Source organism: Hevea brasiliensis, chromosome 4, assembly GCF_030052815.1.
Source record: "Hevea brasiliensis isolate MT/VB/25A 57/8 chromosome 4, ASM3005281v1, whole genome shotgun sequence".
Lineage (NCBI taxonomy): Eukaryota > Viridiplantae > Streptophyta > Magnoliopsida > Malpighiales > Euphorbiaceae > Hevea > Hevea brasiliensis.
In genome coordinates, this window is record NC_079496.1 from 113,034,167 (window position 1) to 113,049,083 (window position 14,917).

General features: G+C 31.5%; 2 protein-coding genes across 3 annotated transcripts; one reads left to right on the top strand and one right to left on the bottom strand.

The window, feature by feature from the left end:
• The first annotated feature begins 586 nt into the window (after positions 1-586).
• LOC110656010 (arginine--tRNA ligase, chloroplastic/mitochondrial) lies at positions 587-8,894 on the top strand. 2 transcript variants are annotated; one of them, XM_021812519.2, is made up of 18 exons: positions 587-809; positions 1,003-1,073; positions 1,184-1,323; positions 1,481-1,556; positions 1,727-1,828; positions 1,992-2,207; positions 2,447-2,527; positions 3,282-3,365; positions 3,490-3,594; positions 4,130-4,308; positions 4,848-4,932; positions 5,174-5,360; positions 5,540-5,609; positions 7,197-7,266; positions 7,532-7,621; positions 8,208-8,276; positions 8,397-8,495; positions 8,666-8,894. In XM_021812519.2, the coding sequence occupies exons 1-18, from the start codon at positions 707-709 to the stop codon at positions 8,774-8,776; spliced, it is 1,938 nt and encodes a 645-aa protein (XP_021668211.2). In that variant the 5' UTR covers positions 587-706; the 3' UTR covers positions 8,777-8,894. The 2 variants fall into 2 exon arrangements, with proteins under 2 accessions (XP_021668211.2, XP_021668212.2); XM_021812520.2 differs by having other exon boundaries at positions 673-809; positions 945-1,073.
• A 1,264-nt stretch (positions 8,895-10,158) lies between these two features.
• Positions 10,159-11,309, bottom strand: LOC110633995 (protein OXIDATIVE STRESS 3). Its single transcript, XM_021782858.2, has 2 exons — positions 10,789-11,309; positions 10,159-10,690 (listed from the first exon to the last, which is right to left on the bottom strand). Exons 1-2 carry the CDS (start codon positions 11,082-11,084, stop codon positions 10,426-10,428), a joined length of 561 nt encoding a protein of 186 aa, XP_021638550.2. The 5' UTR covers positions 11,085-11,309; the 3' UTR covers positions 10,159-10,425.
• Between the last annotated feature and the right edge of the window lie 3,608 nt (positions 11,310-14,917).

Here is a 14,917-nt window from a genome sequence, read left to right on the forward strand (position 1 = left end):
AGAAAATCAACATTCTAAATATACTTCAAGTTTTTTATTTTTAATTATTATAATTAAAAAAATAAAAATAAATTATTTTTAAAAAAATAGTTTTTACAAACAATTATGTTTCAAAAATAAATAAAGCATTCATTTATTATCTATTTATTTAATCTTATATTTATTTTTTACTATAATTAATTTTAATTAAATTTAAATTTATAATTTTAAAAATAATTTTTATAATATTTAAATTATGTTACTTTTATTTTATAATTTTAAAAATAATTCTAATGATCTAATACTTATTGTTTGATTCTATTTCTTTTATTATCGTGTAAGGTATTTATTTATTTTTTAATTTTATTTAAGGTGTAAAATTTTACAAGAATTTAATTTAATTAATTTTTTAATAATAAAAAATTTAATTTTTTAATTTAAAAAAAATTTTATTTTATTATTTCAAATTAACCCCTAAGAATTGGAGCACGAAAAAAAAGTTTTGCTTGAAAACCAAGCTGATATGAACGGGGAAAATGAAGAATAAAGTTTACATTGAACACAAGCATTTTTAAGGGTTTACAGAGCTCTCAGTAAGCTGACTCGTCGGCTTCTCATTGGCCAAAGCAAATAACCATAAGAAAATCCCTAATTTGCTAAAGCCAGTAGCGGGAGCACGTAGAGCAGAAACAGTGTCAGCGAGGGCAAATATATAAAAGAAAAAGGCATGATAGGGTCCTCCTTAACCCTTCTGCTTGCGCCGGTGTCTCCTCCAGTCCTCTCCTTCAACCGCCTCTCTCATTTCCACTCCTCTCCTCTCTTCGCCTCTGGTAAGCCTCTTTCTTTTCTCTCTCTCTTTCAGTTTCTTCTCCTTCTACCTCTGGTTCTGAATTAGATTTTGGGTTAAAAGAAACTTAATTTTGTTTGTAATAGTGGAAATTTGACTAGAGTTTCGTTTATTTTAGGAATTTGGATTTGGTTTTTTTGGTTTTTATGCTATCATTTTGCTCTGAAACAAGACAGACTTGTTAAGAGCGACATCAAGAAGACTTGTTTTAGCTACAAAGACGCTGTCGATATCGACCATGGCGAATGTGAGTTTATTTAAGTAGTTTTTAATGTGTATTTTTGTGATTTTATACACATGCTTATAAGAAACAAGTTTTTGTTTTTATAAGAGCTAATTTGAATGTTTGTGTTGAAGACGAGTGAGGAGAACAGTGGCAATTTAAAGAAACAGTTGGCGAAATTGTTTGAAGCATCTCTTAGAGAGACTGTCCCTAGTAAGCACGATGTTGAGCCTTTGGTTGCTGCCTGCACTGCCAAATTCGGCGATTATCAATGGTAATAGGCAAGCTGAAATTATATATGTGTGTGTGTGTGTGTGTGTGTGTGTGTGTGTGTGTGGTATTATCTCTGCTGGTGGAAGGACTGTATTCGATTTCAATTTCCTGTTTATTGCTAATGTTGTGATGAATGTATAATTGTTTATTTGGTGCAGTAATAATGCCATGAGCCTTTGGTCGAAAATAAAAGGAAAAAATACTGATTTTAAGGGCCCTCCAGCAGTTGGACAGGTATTGATAATTTTCATGTCAGAACTCACTTCATTGTGCATGAATTAGGTTTCTTCCTTTTCTTTTTACCTTTTATCTCTCCCTTTTTTTTCCCTTCCCTTTTTCCTCCATTGATGGCATTGAATAATTGGTGGAAAGCATTTCTCTTATCTTTAATATGTCTTTGGCAGGCAATAATGAAAAATCTTCCTCCTTCTGAAATGATAGAATCTTGCTCTGTGGCAGGACCTGGTTTTGTTAATGTTGTTTTGTCAAAGACCTGGTTGGCTGAGGTGTTTGCCTATTCACTGTTTCTATTTATCTTATGAATTTCTTGTGTGATTATTTTTCTTTAAAATCTTTTAGCACTGATTTTTGTCTTACCATACCATGATTTTTGTATTGCACTTAGGAGATTTGTGTAAGATTCCTTATGTTAGATTGTTGTGGCTGCAGAAAATTCAAAATATGCTAGTTGATGGTATTGATACTTGGGCGCCCAAGTTTTCGATCAAAAGGGCTGTGGTTGACTTTTCCTCACCCAATATTGCAAAAGAAATGCATGTTGGCCATTTAAGGTCCACTATTATTGGTGACACACTAGCCCGAATGCTTGAATTCTCAAAGGTTGATGTGCTTCGACGAAATCATGTTGGTGATTGGGGGACACAGGTGCTGTACTTTCTGAGAATGTTTATAACCCTCTTAATCACTACCATTTTTTATGAGAGCTTAATATTTGCTTCCTCTTTGTTCCATTTCTCTTGCTTTTTTATAGACTTCTGGTATGATTGACATTTATCTTCTATCATACAGTGTCCATGGGCTCTATAGAATATTGGATATATGTTTTATAAAAATTTGGCATGATGAGGCCTCTGTTATTAAGTACGCTGTAATTTGCTTTTCAGTTTGGTATGTTGATTGAATTCCTCTTCGAAAAGTTCCCAAACTTTGAAGATGTTAATGAAAGAGCCATTGGAGATCTACAGGTGTGTAAAGCTGTTTAATTTTTTAAATTATGAAAATGAAATTGTTGAAATGGAAATTTCTCATATTTTTGTGTTTTAATTTTTAAAAAGCTATCACCAAGTACCACTATGCTTTAATATTACTAATTAGATTTTTTTTCAAACTTTATTTACAAGTAAAAAAATAAAATTTTTATTTCACATTTTTTTATTTTAATTTCAAGTAATATTTTATTTTTTACAATTTTTTAAAAATCTATTATTTAACTTTTATTTTTTAATATTTTATTTTCAAATCCAAAAAAGATAAATATAAAATGACAAAACCTTATGTGGTTAAGCATGTTATTGGAATAATTTTAGTGTGATTTTGTCGCAAGAATGCAACTTGTCTACTGCTTCATGAGTATTCAAAGATTTAAGTAAGGACAGGACAAGAGCACTGCTTGTTTTGTTCCAAATGTACACTAATTCTAGAAACTAATAAATTGTGCCATCTTGTCCTTTGTATCAAGTACAGCCTCTCGTGCAATATCATTATTGAGATAACATGTCTAATCTATGATAAACTGGATGGTATAAGGGACATTATGAAGTCAATATGGTCTCTCTATCTCTCTCTCTCCTTTTTTTTTTTTTTTCTCTTCTGGTATATGAATGTTTGACGCTTGAATATTGGATGATGTGGTTTTCAGAAAAAGGACAGATGCCATGATAAATTTTCTTATACATTGGTTATGTGATTCTAATATGACGTGAGTGATGCATTATTCAGGCATTCTATAAGGCATCAAAACAGAGGTTTGACACTGATTCTGCATTTAAGGAGAGGGCACAGAAAGCAGTTGTTTGCCTCCAGGTAAATTACTTGCCTTCTAACTTGAAAGACACATAGGTTGATTTGTCACACAATATCTTGGTAATTTAGGACTTATTAAACTTTTTAGGGATGGGATTGACTATGAAATTTTTTTTTTATGCAGGGTGGAGAACCCAAGTACCGCCAAGCATGGGCGCAGATCTGTGACATCAGCAGGAAGGAGTTCGATAAGGTCTATCAACGCCTTGGAGTTCATCTTGAGGAAAAGGTAGATATTCATCTTTTTCTATACAATATTGATACTGTGAATGCCATAATAAAAACTGTTTAAGAAAGCTGCATGTGAAATTCTGTGAATGAGATATGGCTTGGGCTGATTGGAGAATTGGTAATGTGCTGTCCCTTTTGCATACTACATTTTTTTTTATGAACTTTGATGCTATTATGCCATTTGTTATGGTTTATTCCTTTAATTTTTTGGGCATGGTCATAATAAGATGATATTTTGCATGGATGTTTTGCTGGAGTAGATTGAGAATGTCTTAAGTGAAGTTATATCTGAATATTTGATAATGGTTAACTGATGAGAATGGTTTTAAATTGCTTGTTCTTCTTCGTCTCTTTTGGTGGGGCATTTCAAGTAACCTTACATCGCATGATAGGCTAAATGGGTTCCTTATCTTATTAAATCCATCAACCAACAAGGCAACAACAATCTTTTATTTGTTTCAATTACACAATTAATAACTGAAAAATGAAAAGCAAATTCACATGAATATCTTTATGTTATTCCTTGTTCACAGGGAGAAAGCTTTTACAATCCATTCATTCCTGGGCTTATAGAGGGATTAAGCAATAAAGGATTAGTTCAAGAAAGTGAAGGTGCTCGCGTGATCTTTATTGAAGGAATTAATATACCTCTTATTGTTGTGAAGAGTGATGGTGGTTACAACTATGCTTCTACTGATCTAGCTGCCCTTTGGTGAGTTTATTTTCCCACTTTGAATAAAATCTGGAGTTTTAGATGGCTTGATCTTATTATCTTAAGTTTTTTTTTTTTTGGGTTCAACCTGGCTCATATACTTGTACCATATTATTTTTGTTTTTAAGTGAAAAAATTTTAAAGTTTATTCTGTCTTGAATTGATAGTTGGAGATAGTTAATTAAATAGTTTTTTAGATTCTATCTGGTCCAAAATGCAAGATTATTATGAATTTCTTTTTTTTTCCCCTAATTTTTTTTTATTAATTGTGTTGATACTTGATAGTTCAAAGAACCTCCAGATCTATTTACCAATCTTAGTCTCTGTTTGTTTTTGCTGGTCCACTGTTAGTGCAATATATTTGGAGGCTTTTTAAATTTTTTTTTTTTTTGGCATAAGGCTGTCAACACCTATAGAGTTTGTTAATGCTCATTTGATGGCATATGCTTGTATGCATGTGGTGGTGTGTTGTTAAGGAAGAAAAAGGTTGGGTTTGGAGGTGAAAATTGAAAATGTTTCATGTTGCTTGCCATCTATAGGTATCGCCTTAATGAAGATAAAGCTGAGTGGATTATATATGTTACTGATGTTGGTCAGCAGCAGCACTTTGATATGGTATTCAAAGTAAGTAGCTGTTACTTTATATTGTGTGGTCTTGATTGGAGCCTTATAAATGAATATGCACTTGTTAATTTCTAAGTTTACTTTCTTTATACGATATGCAAGTCATTTTTTATGCAAAAATGCCCAAGTTGTTATTTATTTCCATGCATTCTATGCTTTAAATTCATGGGATAGTGCTATTCTTAATTTGTAATTGAAGGTTGAACTGTTGAAGGTCTGACAATATGGTTTTCTAATTCAGGCTGCCAAACGTGCGGGTTGGCTTCCAGCTGGTGATTGTATGTTTCCTAAAGCTAGCCATGTTGGATTTGGCCTTGTTCTTGGAGATGATGGCAAGCGTTTTAGAACTCGAGCTACTGAAGTGGTTCGGTTAGTTGATTTGCTAGATGAAGCAAAGACTCGTAGCAAAGCAGCACTTGTTGAGCGTGGTATGACAACCGGAATGATCTATGATTTATGTGTTAATAGATACATTACTTAGTAATCCTTACATCTTTATCATCCTTGTATTTGTACAAATATGTAGAATCTGGGTTACCTTGTTTCACGCTTAGATTGTTTTAACATAGTTCTGGTGCAAGTAATTATTACTCTATATCCTGGACAGGCAAGGCTGAAGAGTGGACTGAAGAGGAGCTTGAGCAAACTGCTGAGGCAATTGGTTATGGTGCTATCAAGTAAGATATCTATAGTTCTATATTAGTATGAACTTTTCCTTTTAGCCATTTAAATTGTTGTACTCATAATCATCACCAATTCATTTGATGGTGTCTTTTGTTCTAGGATTGAGTACTCTGTCAACATTTGCTTGTGGTGGCCTAGGGAGTGAAGAAATTTGGAATTTTACAGTTTGTGGCATAAAGTTTGTTGAGAAATACTGAAGTTTGGAGTTTGAATTAAGTTGTAGGAAATTTTTGGCAATTTAGCATATAAACCTTAAGGTTGTTTTGCATAGGGGCGTCATTTGGTGCAATTATAGAAGCCTTGAGGTTGTAGCCCCAAAGTTGTAGGTATGAATTTTGGAACTTGGAACAACCATTGCATGCCAAAAACTTAAGGGAACTTCCCAAGTTGTTCTCAGATCTTGCTACCCTGTTAAGACCATGATAGGGAGACATTTTTCGTACTTGCAATCTCTTCTTTGCTGCATCAAGTCATGGTAGTAAAATTTGGGAAAATTCTAAGCATCAAGTCATGGTAGTAAAATTTGGGAAAATTCTAACTAGTGGCAGGCTACTTAGATTAATGAAGATCGTGATAGGGAGACATTTTTAAGGGCTATTTTGGATGGTTAATTGTATGAGTTTTACTTTTACATCCTGGATAATTAGGACCTGGAGGAGCACATATAGACTAAAAAATAACTAGGGTGAGTATGTACTTGTGGTCTCTTCTTTGCTGTATCACGACATGGTAGTAAAATTTGGGAAAATTCTAACTAGTGGCAGGCTACTTAGATTTAGGAAGAAAACCTTAAATTCTTAAAACTTCATAGAAGGCTACTTAAATTATCTCATTTAATTGCAATAAGATGAAATGACAGTCATATCTCTGTTTTCTAGAACAACCATAATTTATAGATAAAATTGTCATAACAAAATCTAAGCTAATAACAATAGAAACCCTAGGTCCTATATATAGTACTAGTAATCCTACTAGCTGTAGGATTGAACCTAATTAGGAAGATACAAATCAAATCCTAACTAGGAAACCCAAATCCGCAAAATTCCTAAATAATTAAAATACTTTCCTAAATAATAATAATAATAATAATAATAATAATAATAATAATAATAATAATAATAATAATAATAATAGAATTCCTAATTACTAGAAATACTAAACTCCTAATTTTACTTGGAATATAATTCCTAAATTGTATTAGGATCTTCATCTTCCCATTCTGCATTACTTGTACTTAAAAGTTCTTTAGCACTCAAATTTTTCTTAATCCTAAATCTTTTGTAACTTGACCTATCAAATGTTATCAAATTGGATGAGATTCCTACAGAAGAAAGACCTTAAGTAGCCAAATCTGAGAATAAGGTGATATGTTTGTTTCATTGCTGCATTATCTGTCCTCCCATTCTGTGAGTAAGATTTATTTTTTCACTTATGTGAATGGTGGGATACTTTGCTGCTTGTTTGCATTGGGTTACTACATACTTATTTCTTCTTGCAACAATGCTTATGGATATAAACTTGTTTCTTTATTTATATGTGAACTCTACTTTTGATACACTTACATTTTTCTGTTTTCTCAGGTATGCTGACTTGAAGAACAATAGATTGACCAATTATACATTCAACTATGATCAGATGCTTAATGATAAGGTAGATATCTGATTTGCTGTTTAGCAGAGTGTAGATCACCTGAATTTCTAGAAGCTAAACTTGTTCAAGAGAATTTTCTAATTTACTGAGCTTATGTTTTACCACTATCATACATTATGTTTGTACTTGCATAATATGTGCTATTGACTGGTTGTTAAAAGGTTCTCTTGTCTACTTTCCTCTCTTAGAGTAATCATTGATAGTGAGTACCACCAGTCTTACCAGTGCTGCTATTATTTTCTTATCTTCGGCAACTTTTGAACAGGGAAATACTGCTGTTTATTTGCTATATGCACATGCTCGGATCTGTTCAATCATCAGGAAATCTGGTAAAGACATAGAGGAATTGAAGAAAGTGAGTTCTCTTCCTACTTGAAGCTGCAGATATCATTGAAATTTTCATGTTTCAAAGTTCATGTTACCCCAAAAAAGGCTTCTTTTTCTAACTTGACTGCATTAATACCACTTGGAGTCGGTTTTTTACATCGTGAGACTTGATTTAAATTAGAATTTAAACTGTGCTGATAATCCATTTTTACTATGATGATATTGGTTTGACCATGATCGTGTGAATTTTCATAGGCATGCTGCTTTTCTAGTTTGTTCTGCTGGTGATATAATATACTCCCCCAACTCTGTATCTTTAATCTAAAAGTTTAAGCAAAATTTCATGGAAAACCTGTGGCAAATATTATGTTTATATGGCTTTTCTTTTAAGATGGATGTTATAGCTTTGAATATCAGTTGCATCCTTTTTTTGTCCCATCTAAACCTAGTATTGAGGTGTCTGGGAATACTTACCCAGTTTTTTAATGCTTGTGGATTTTAAGAATTTGAATTATTGTCTAAAGTAATGGCAGTTAACATCTCAAGTAGCAAAGTTTGATATTTTTTATTTTATTTTTTTTTTTTTGCTTCTCATGTCTATTCTTCTGATGCAGACTGGAGTTTTGGTTTTGGCTCATCCTGATGAGCGTGCACTGGGGCTTCATTTACTACAGTTTGCTGAGGTACAAAAATGTTTAAAGAAATGCACTTTATCTTGCTTCTAGACCTTGGCTTGCTTGCAATTTAAAGTAATACTTTGCAAGTTGACTTATGATAGATATGTTTGTCTCTCACTTTTTCAGACTGTTGAGGAGGCCTGCACCAATCTCCTGCCAAACGTGTTGTGTGAATATCTCTATAATTTATCTGAATACTTCACCAAATTTTATTCCAATTGTCAGGTATGATCCAGACAATATGTCATGAATCAGGAGTTCTCCTTTCTATTTGTTTTTCTCTCAGTGAACTGACAACAATACTAAAGAATATGTTACACCAATTTGTGGATTTAACGGACTAAGATGCTTACGAACCTAAATATCTAACTTTCTGATATTTGAAAATTGAGTAGGTTGTTGGGTCAGCCGAGGAAACGAGTAGACTCTTGCTGTGTGAAGCAACAGCCGTGGTCATGAGGAAGTGCTTTTTCCTTCTTGGAATTGTACCTGTTTACAAGATATGACAATACAAACTCAAGATAAAGGGTTCTCTCTGTATTTTTCTCAGACACCTTGAAAATTGCATACAGAACATATAACTCGTTGGAAAGATTTTATCATAGCTGGGTTTCATCAACATTATTTAACTCGTTTATCAATTTCGTCAGTCAAACTTAAGTTCTGCTCTTTTAGATTTTATTAGATTTGAGCTTGGCTTAAGCTTGACTCGTATTTAGCTAGTTAACTCGATAATTAAACTCTTGAGCTCATTCATGAGTTAAATTATTATTATTTTTATTATTTTTTTGTAATTATTATTTAAGATAATATTTTTTTTAGAAATAAGACACAATAATTGATAGGCCCAATAATTGTAATAATTAAATCAATAATTATAATGCAATAAATTATATGTATTTTATATAGTTATATATTTTAATTATTTTGTTATAAAATTCAATTTCCTCCACAAAAGAGCGTTAAGACAATTAAAAGAAAAAGAAAAATCACAATAGGCCCCCCATATTATGATTCCTTCTGGTCCCCATTTATTTGTTTTGATGCCGCAGCTTCTCTCGTGATTCTTATTTTCAAATCTCAAAGCTTCTGCTCTTACCGTGTAGATTGAAGCATATGAATCGACCGAGTCTGATAGGAGGCCCTTAGCAGTGTTGCACGCTTTGAAATTGAAACCAATGTTATCATCTCAGGTTGATTTAGTTTAATCTATTGATTTTGGGTTTTTTGATTTCGAGTTTAAATTCTGATTTGGGAAATTTGGTTTGTGATTAGAAGCCCCCTTCTTTTTTTTTAAAAAAAAAAATTTTGAATTTAACTTGTTTGTGGTTCGTGATTTTTATTATATCATCCAAAGTGCAGTTATACCAAATCATCACTATAAATTGGAGGATTACCATGAGAATTGCAATCACTGAATCTTACTTTAAGAACTGAAAAGATAATAACAAGTTAAAATATATATATAAAAAAAAAATTTATAAATACACTAAATTTGGTTTATGTATTGAACCAAATTAATACAAAAGTTGTGTGTTGTGATCTTATGACAAATCTAGAATTGTTCTTCTCACATAGATATCGTATTGAGCATATTCTGATTAAAACACAATCGATCGAGATGCATTGTATATCACACACAGAACACAGATTCGAAATGCACAAGCTAGCATAAGCACCAAGCAAATACCCAACAAAAAGAATCGCATCAGCCACAATAATTGGTAATTTCAAGGATTAAAAAAAATGTTTAACATAATAACATATAATAATAATAATAATAATAATAATAATAATAATAATAATAATTATTATTATTATTTTTATAATAACTCAAATTCATATACATAGATAATCGGCTAATCATTCGGTGATAAAGTCCTCTGGATACTGGAAGATGGTAGATTGACAATTAATTAATGAATTAATACATTAAAGTTGATAAATCCTCCTGCATCAACCTTCATGCTTTATATGTACAAATCGACTGCTTAGAACTACAAAATGCTTAGCTTTAATTTTGCTGTGTATTAATTGTAATTAAATATTTCCTCTTCCTTACATATGTAAATACCAAAAAGACAAGCTTGCAATGTAAACCCCGCAAGTTGTCATATATATATGGCTTTTGCACATCTCTAGAATGGGTGAGGCCCTAACAATTGCCCAGTAAAGAACCTCTCTTACCTAAAGAAGATGAAAAAGATCGTTTTTGATATGGTGAAGCCCTTTTTGATATGGTAGCCTTGGGACTGTAGCACTTGTGGCTATCTAAAACCCCAGCATAGCTCTTGCAAGACTTCATTTTAGATCTGTATGGAGTTGCAGTCACTTTCTTTGCAAGATCTTCTATGCTCCTCACACTTGCTAGAGATGTATAAGACTGAGATTTCCCTTCATAAAACTTTGAAAGGCCTCTCCTGCAAAAATTTAAATTCATTATTAGAGGCTTTTGCTAAATTATTATTACTATTTTCATTAAAAGAACAATAACCTTTCTTTATTATTTTATGCTTACTTGATGGGAAGTTGGGCCATGAGCTCTGATAATTCATATAGAGGTCCATTCGCATGTGATGTCGATGATGATGATGATGATGATGCTGCAGAAGATGCATCTTCTAATAAATCTATTGAAGAAGAAGAAGAAGCCGCTGAGTTTGTTGAATCTTCCATGGATGATTCATCATACTCACAAGCACCAAAACCACCTTTCATGGCTACCCAGCTAGGATCTTGCTGCAGTTCTCCATTAGGGTTTATCTTCTGCAAAGTCACATCCAAAAAATTTTGCTTTGCAGCTGCTTCAGCCATTCTGATGATCACGAGCACAGGAAAGAGAGAAGAAGAAGAAGAAGAAGAGAATATATAGAAGATGATGTTGCTGAAGACTTCTTATCTAGCTATGTGGTTTTTTCTTAGGAGGCATATATATACATGCTATGAATAATATAATGGCAAATATTATCTTGTAGAAGAAAAGGGTATTGATTATTTTCCTTGAATTTTTAATTTTTTTAAAAAATATATTTCTTTATCTTGTGATTTGTCATCATCATCTTCTAATGGTGTATATTTAATAGCTTGCCCATAGCACAAGGAAGTGGATAAGTTCTAAAATTTGAAGAAATCCAAATCTGAGTCACCACCCTTTTTTTGTATGGGAGAAACTTAATTATTAGGTCACTGTCTTTGCCTCCTTTGCCTCTTAAAGCAGTGGCAAATTTTAATGTTTTCTGGTTTCTAGGCATCCAAATAGTGAAAGATATCTATGTTAAGAAAGAATCTATATTTACCATAATCTTCATGATAAGCTTACAACTATCTCATTTAATAATGGATTAAATCAATAATCAATTAAATCATTCTTGATCTTATTTAATTATTTTTTATATAAATATTTATTATATTTAATAAAAATAAAGAATAAAATTAAAAAAATATTTAAATATTACAAATAAAAATATAATGAAAAGTTTCATTTATTTTAATAATAAAATTTTTATCTAAATTTAATTTATTATATATTTAAAATATAAATATAAAAAATTTATATATTTAATAAATTAATTTTATTATACATTTTATGATTTAAATTTATGATAAATCATAGTTTAAAAATTCTGTCTCAATATATGAGAATATTTATGTGGCATTCCCAAGTTTACAGGATTGTGGGTGCATGGGAAAGTATTTCTTATGTCTTAATCATTGTGAAAAATGTGAAGATCCGATATAGATTTCTTCATTGATTACAAAATAAAATAAAATATTTTGGTTGGTAAGATAGGATATGAGGATAAGGAGGTTGACTTGGAAACTTGCCATGATAGAATTAGGGCAATAGAGGTGCACCACATGCTTTTGCAGGTTGGCCCTTGCCCTTACTCTTACCCTTACCTTACCTATGCTTTTAGGTCATTACATAATTTCTTATCCTTTTTATCATTAATACCTTGCTACCCATAGAATCCTGACACTGGGACCCATTACACCTGCCTGTAACCAACTTTTATCTCCTACCCCATCATTCCGAGGAATAATTGAGGACACGGGAGTCTATACTCACTCTCATATAATGTGAAACTCGAAAGAAATAGAGTTCATCTCTGCCATCAATAATTGTTTTTGACAGAAATAATGGCGTGCAATTGTAAGAGTAAGATTGAATGAACTGATTTAGTTTTATTTTTTCAATTAATCGGTTTAGTTTAACTTGAAATTTTAGTGAATTTCAACTTTCGATTGATTCAAGTTTTTAAATTAAAAATTCAAAATAAAATTAAAAAAAAACTAAACTGATAGAAACCGATTGCTTCTTTATCTTTTATATTATTTAGAACCCAAGTCTACCTCCTAAAGGCTTAAATAATTTAATTATCTAAAACCCATTTCCTTAATCCCTAATTCCTTTTTATTTTAAATTTCAATACTATCATCCTCTCATTTTTGTCCCCAAATCTAAAACCCATTTCAAGTTGTGATTGTGATTGTGCTCTCTTCTCCTCTCTTTCTTTTCTTTTTTTATTTGCGTTGTATCCCTCTCTTTATATACATATGTGTGTGTGACTTGCCTCAGCCTCAACTATTTCTTCTTCTTCTTCTTCTTCTTCCTTTCTTTTCTCCATTTGTCTAGCAGTGTATGCAATCCTCTTGCGGTGTTGTGTTGTGTCTACGTTTCATCAGTTGGGCGTGGGTTTATGCTAGGATTTGAGTTTATGTTATGGCTTCGTTTCATTGCCGCATCATCTTTGTTGCTTTGTTGGGAATGTATTGTGGCAGTTATTTGATTTGGGGTTTTTGCTGATTTTTCCTTCCAATTTTTATGTTTCCTTCATGTAATCTTATAGATGTGAGGGAGAATGAAATAAAAGAAAATGAAATGAATTAATTTTGAAGATAAATGAGTAAATTTCTTCTTATTTGGCTTGAGAGAAACCACAATAAAATAAAAGAATCTTGGAAATTTTAAAATCAATTAATTAAATAAAATTGAATTAAAATAATTTAATTTAATTCGATTTAATTTATTTAACATTTTTAATTTGATTTGATCTAAAAATATCCATAGTTCGATTTTTAATTTTTTTAATTATTGAGAAAAAATAAAAAAATAAAATAAAAAAAATAAATTTAAAAATAAATAAATTTTAATTATTAATTATAATAAAATTCACATAATCAGTAGCTATAATAAAATTAGTATCCATAAAATGATTGTATTTTAAATTTTCTCCCCCAACACACTCCCACAATGGAATATTGCGACACTACTCCACAAGCAGCAACAATTTTCCTTTGATAGAGAACCAATCACGGCTTAAAAGGAAACCAACTTCAACTAAAAGTTGGTCAACAATTCCAACTTGAAAAGCAACGCCGAAGTCAAAAGTCCAATTCTAATTGGACAACTGCCACACGAAATTTGAGCCATGCAATTTTTTGTTTTCAAATTATCTTCCTTTTCTAACTTTGTAAATATCCTAATTCTAGTTAATTCCAATTACTGATTCTATTTTGTACTCATTCACTATTTGACGCGTGTCAACGACTTCCCACCAAAATTGTCTATTTAACTCTTTTAGTTTTTATTATTTTTATATGCCTTAAATTTTAAATATTTTTTTTATAAACTTTAATTATGATTCAATTTAAAAATTTTATTTTATAATTCAATTGAAATAAAAAGTAACGCCTATAGTGCTAGTGGAAGATATGAGCCCATAGGCTCAATATAGATCGATGTAAATATTATAATATTCTACTCTTTATGATTATGAGATATTTAAAAAATATTATAAAAAATTAAAATTGCGTCTTTAATAAAAGTTTAAACTTTGGTACGATGATAAGTGCTTGATCTAATAATTGGTATTAGGGTTAAGGTCATGAGTTTGAATCTATAACAGGTGCTGAGAGGGGATCGTTGACATTGGGTGGAGATAACAATGTGGGTAAGTGTAACACCTGAATTCTTAAATAATTATTTTATGTGTAAAATTATAATATTTTAATTTATTAAATATTATGGTAATTAATTAGAATTTTTTGAGATTTTAAAATTGAGTTTTTATTTTTTGAGATAATTAATTTTATTGATTTTTAAAAATTAATTTAAAATTTATGTGACAAATTTAAAAATATATTTGGACTCTATAAAATTTTTTGAGTTTTCTGTAATTTTTTTGAAATTTTTGGATTTCATTTTGAGTCATAAGGATGAATAAAATTCAATTTTTGAATTCTTTGAATCGAACTAGTCGAATCGAATCGGACCGATTGAATCAGAACAGTCTCTTTTTTTTCCTCTGCTCTTCTCCCGTGCATCACCTTTCCCCTTCCCTTCTCTCTTCTTTTCCTCTCTCTCCTCCTTTCCCCATGGTCGACTAGCCACCTCCCCTAGCTCCTCCCACGCCAGCGCACCTTCAGTGACCTTCCCCAAGCGGTGCGCCCCCTCCAGTGACCGGAAAAACACCCAAACTCCCCTCCCTTTTGCCGAGCGACTTTTCACCTTTCCAGACTAAATCCGGCCACTAATTGGACTGAGTCTAGTCTCCTTTGGGTCCTACTCTTTGAGAGCATTTTATAGACACCTAGAAAATCAATTTTTATTGGGCGATTTGTGCAAATTAAGCCTTGGAAGTTTT

Bases quoted from the DNA above. Each gene is read 5' to 3' on its own strand.
- LOC110656010 (XM_021812519.2), top strand. From the start codon at position 707: ATGATAGGGTCCTCCTTAACCCTTCTGCTTGCGCCGGTGTCTCCTCCA. The intron at 5,610-7,196 runs GTAAGATATCTA...CTGTTTTCTCAG, and splicing joins ATTGGTTATGGTGCTATCAA to GTATGCTGACTTGAAGAACA. The intron at 7,622-8,207 runs GTGAGTTCTCTT...CTTCTGATGCAG, and splicing joins ACATAGAGGAATTGAAGAAA to ACTGGAGTTTTGGTTTTGGC.
- LOC110633995 (XM_021782858.2), bottom strand. From the start codon at position 11,084: ATGGCTGAAGCAGCTGCAAAGCAAAATTTTTTGGATGTGACTTTGCAG. The intron at 10,691-10,788 runs GTAAGCATAAAA...AAATTTTTGCAG, and splicing joins ATGGCCCAACTTCCCATCAA to GAGAGGCCTTTCAAAGTTTT.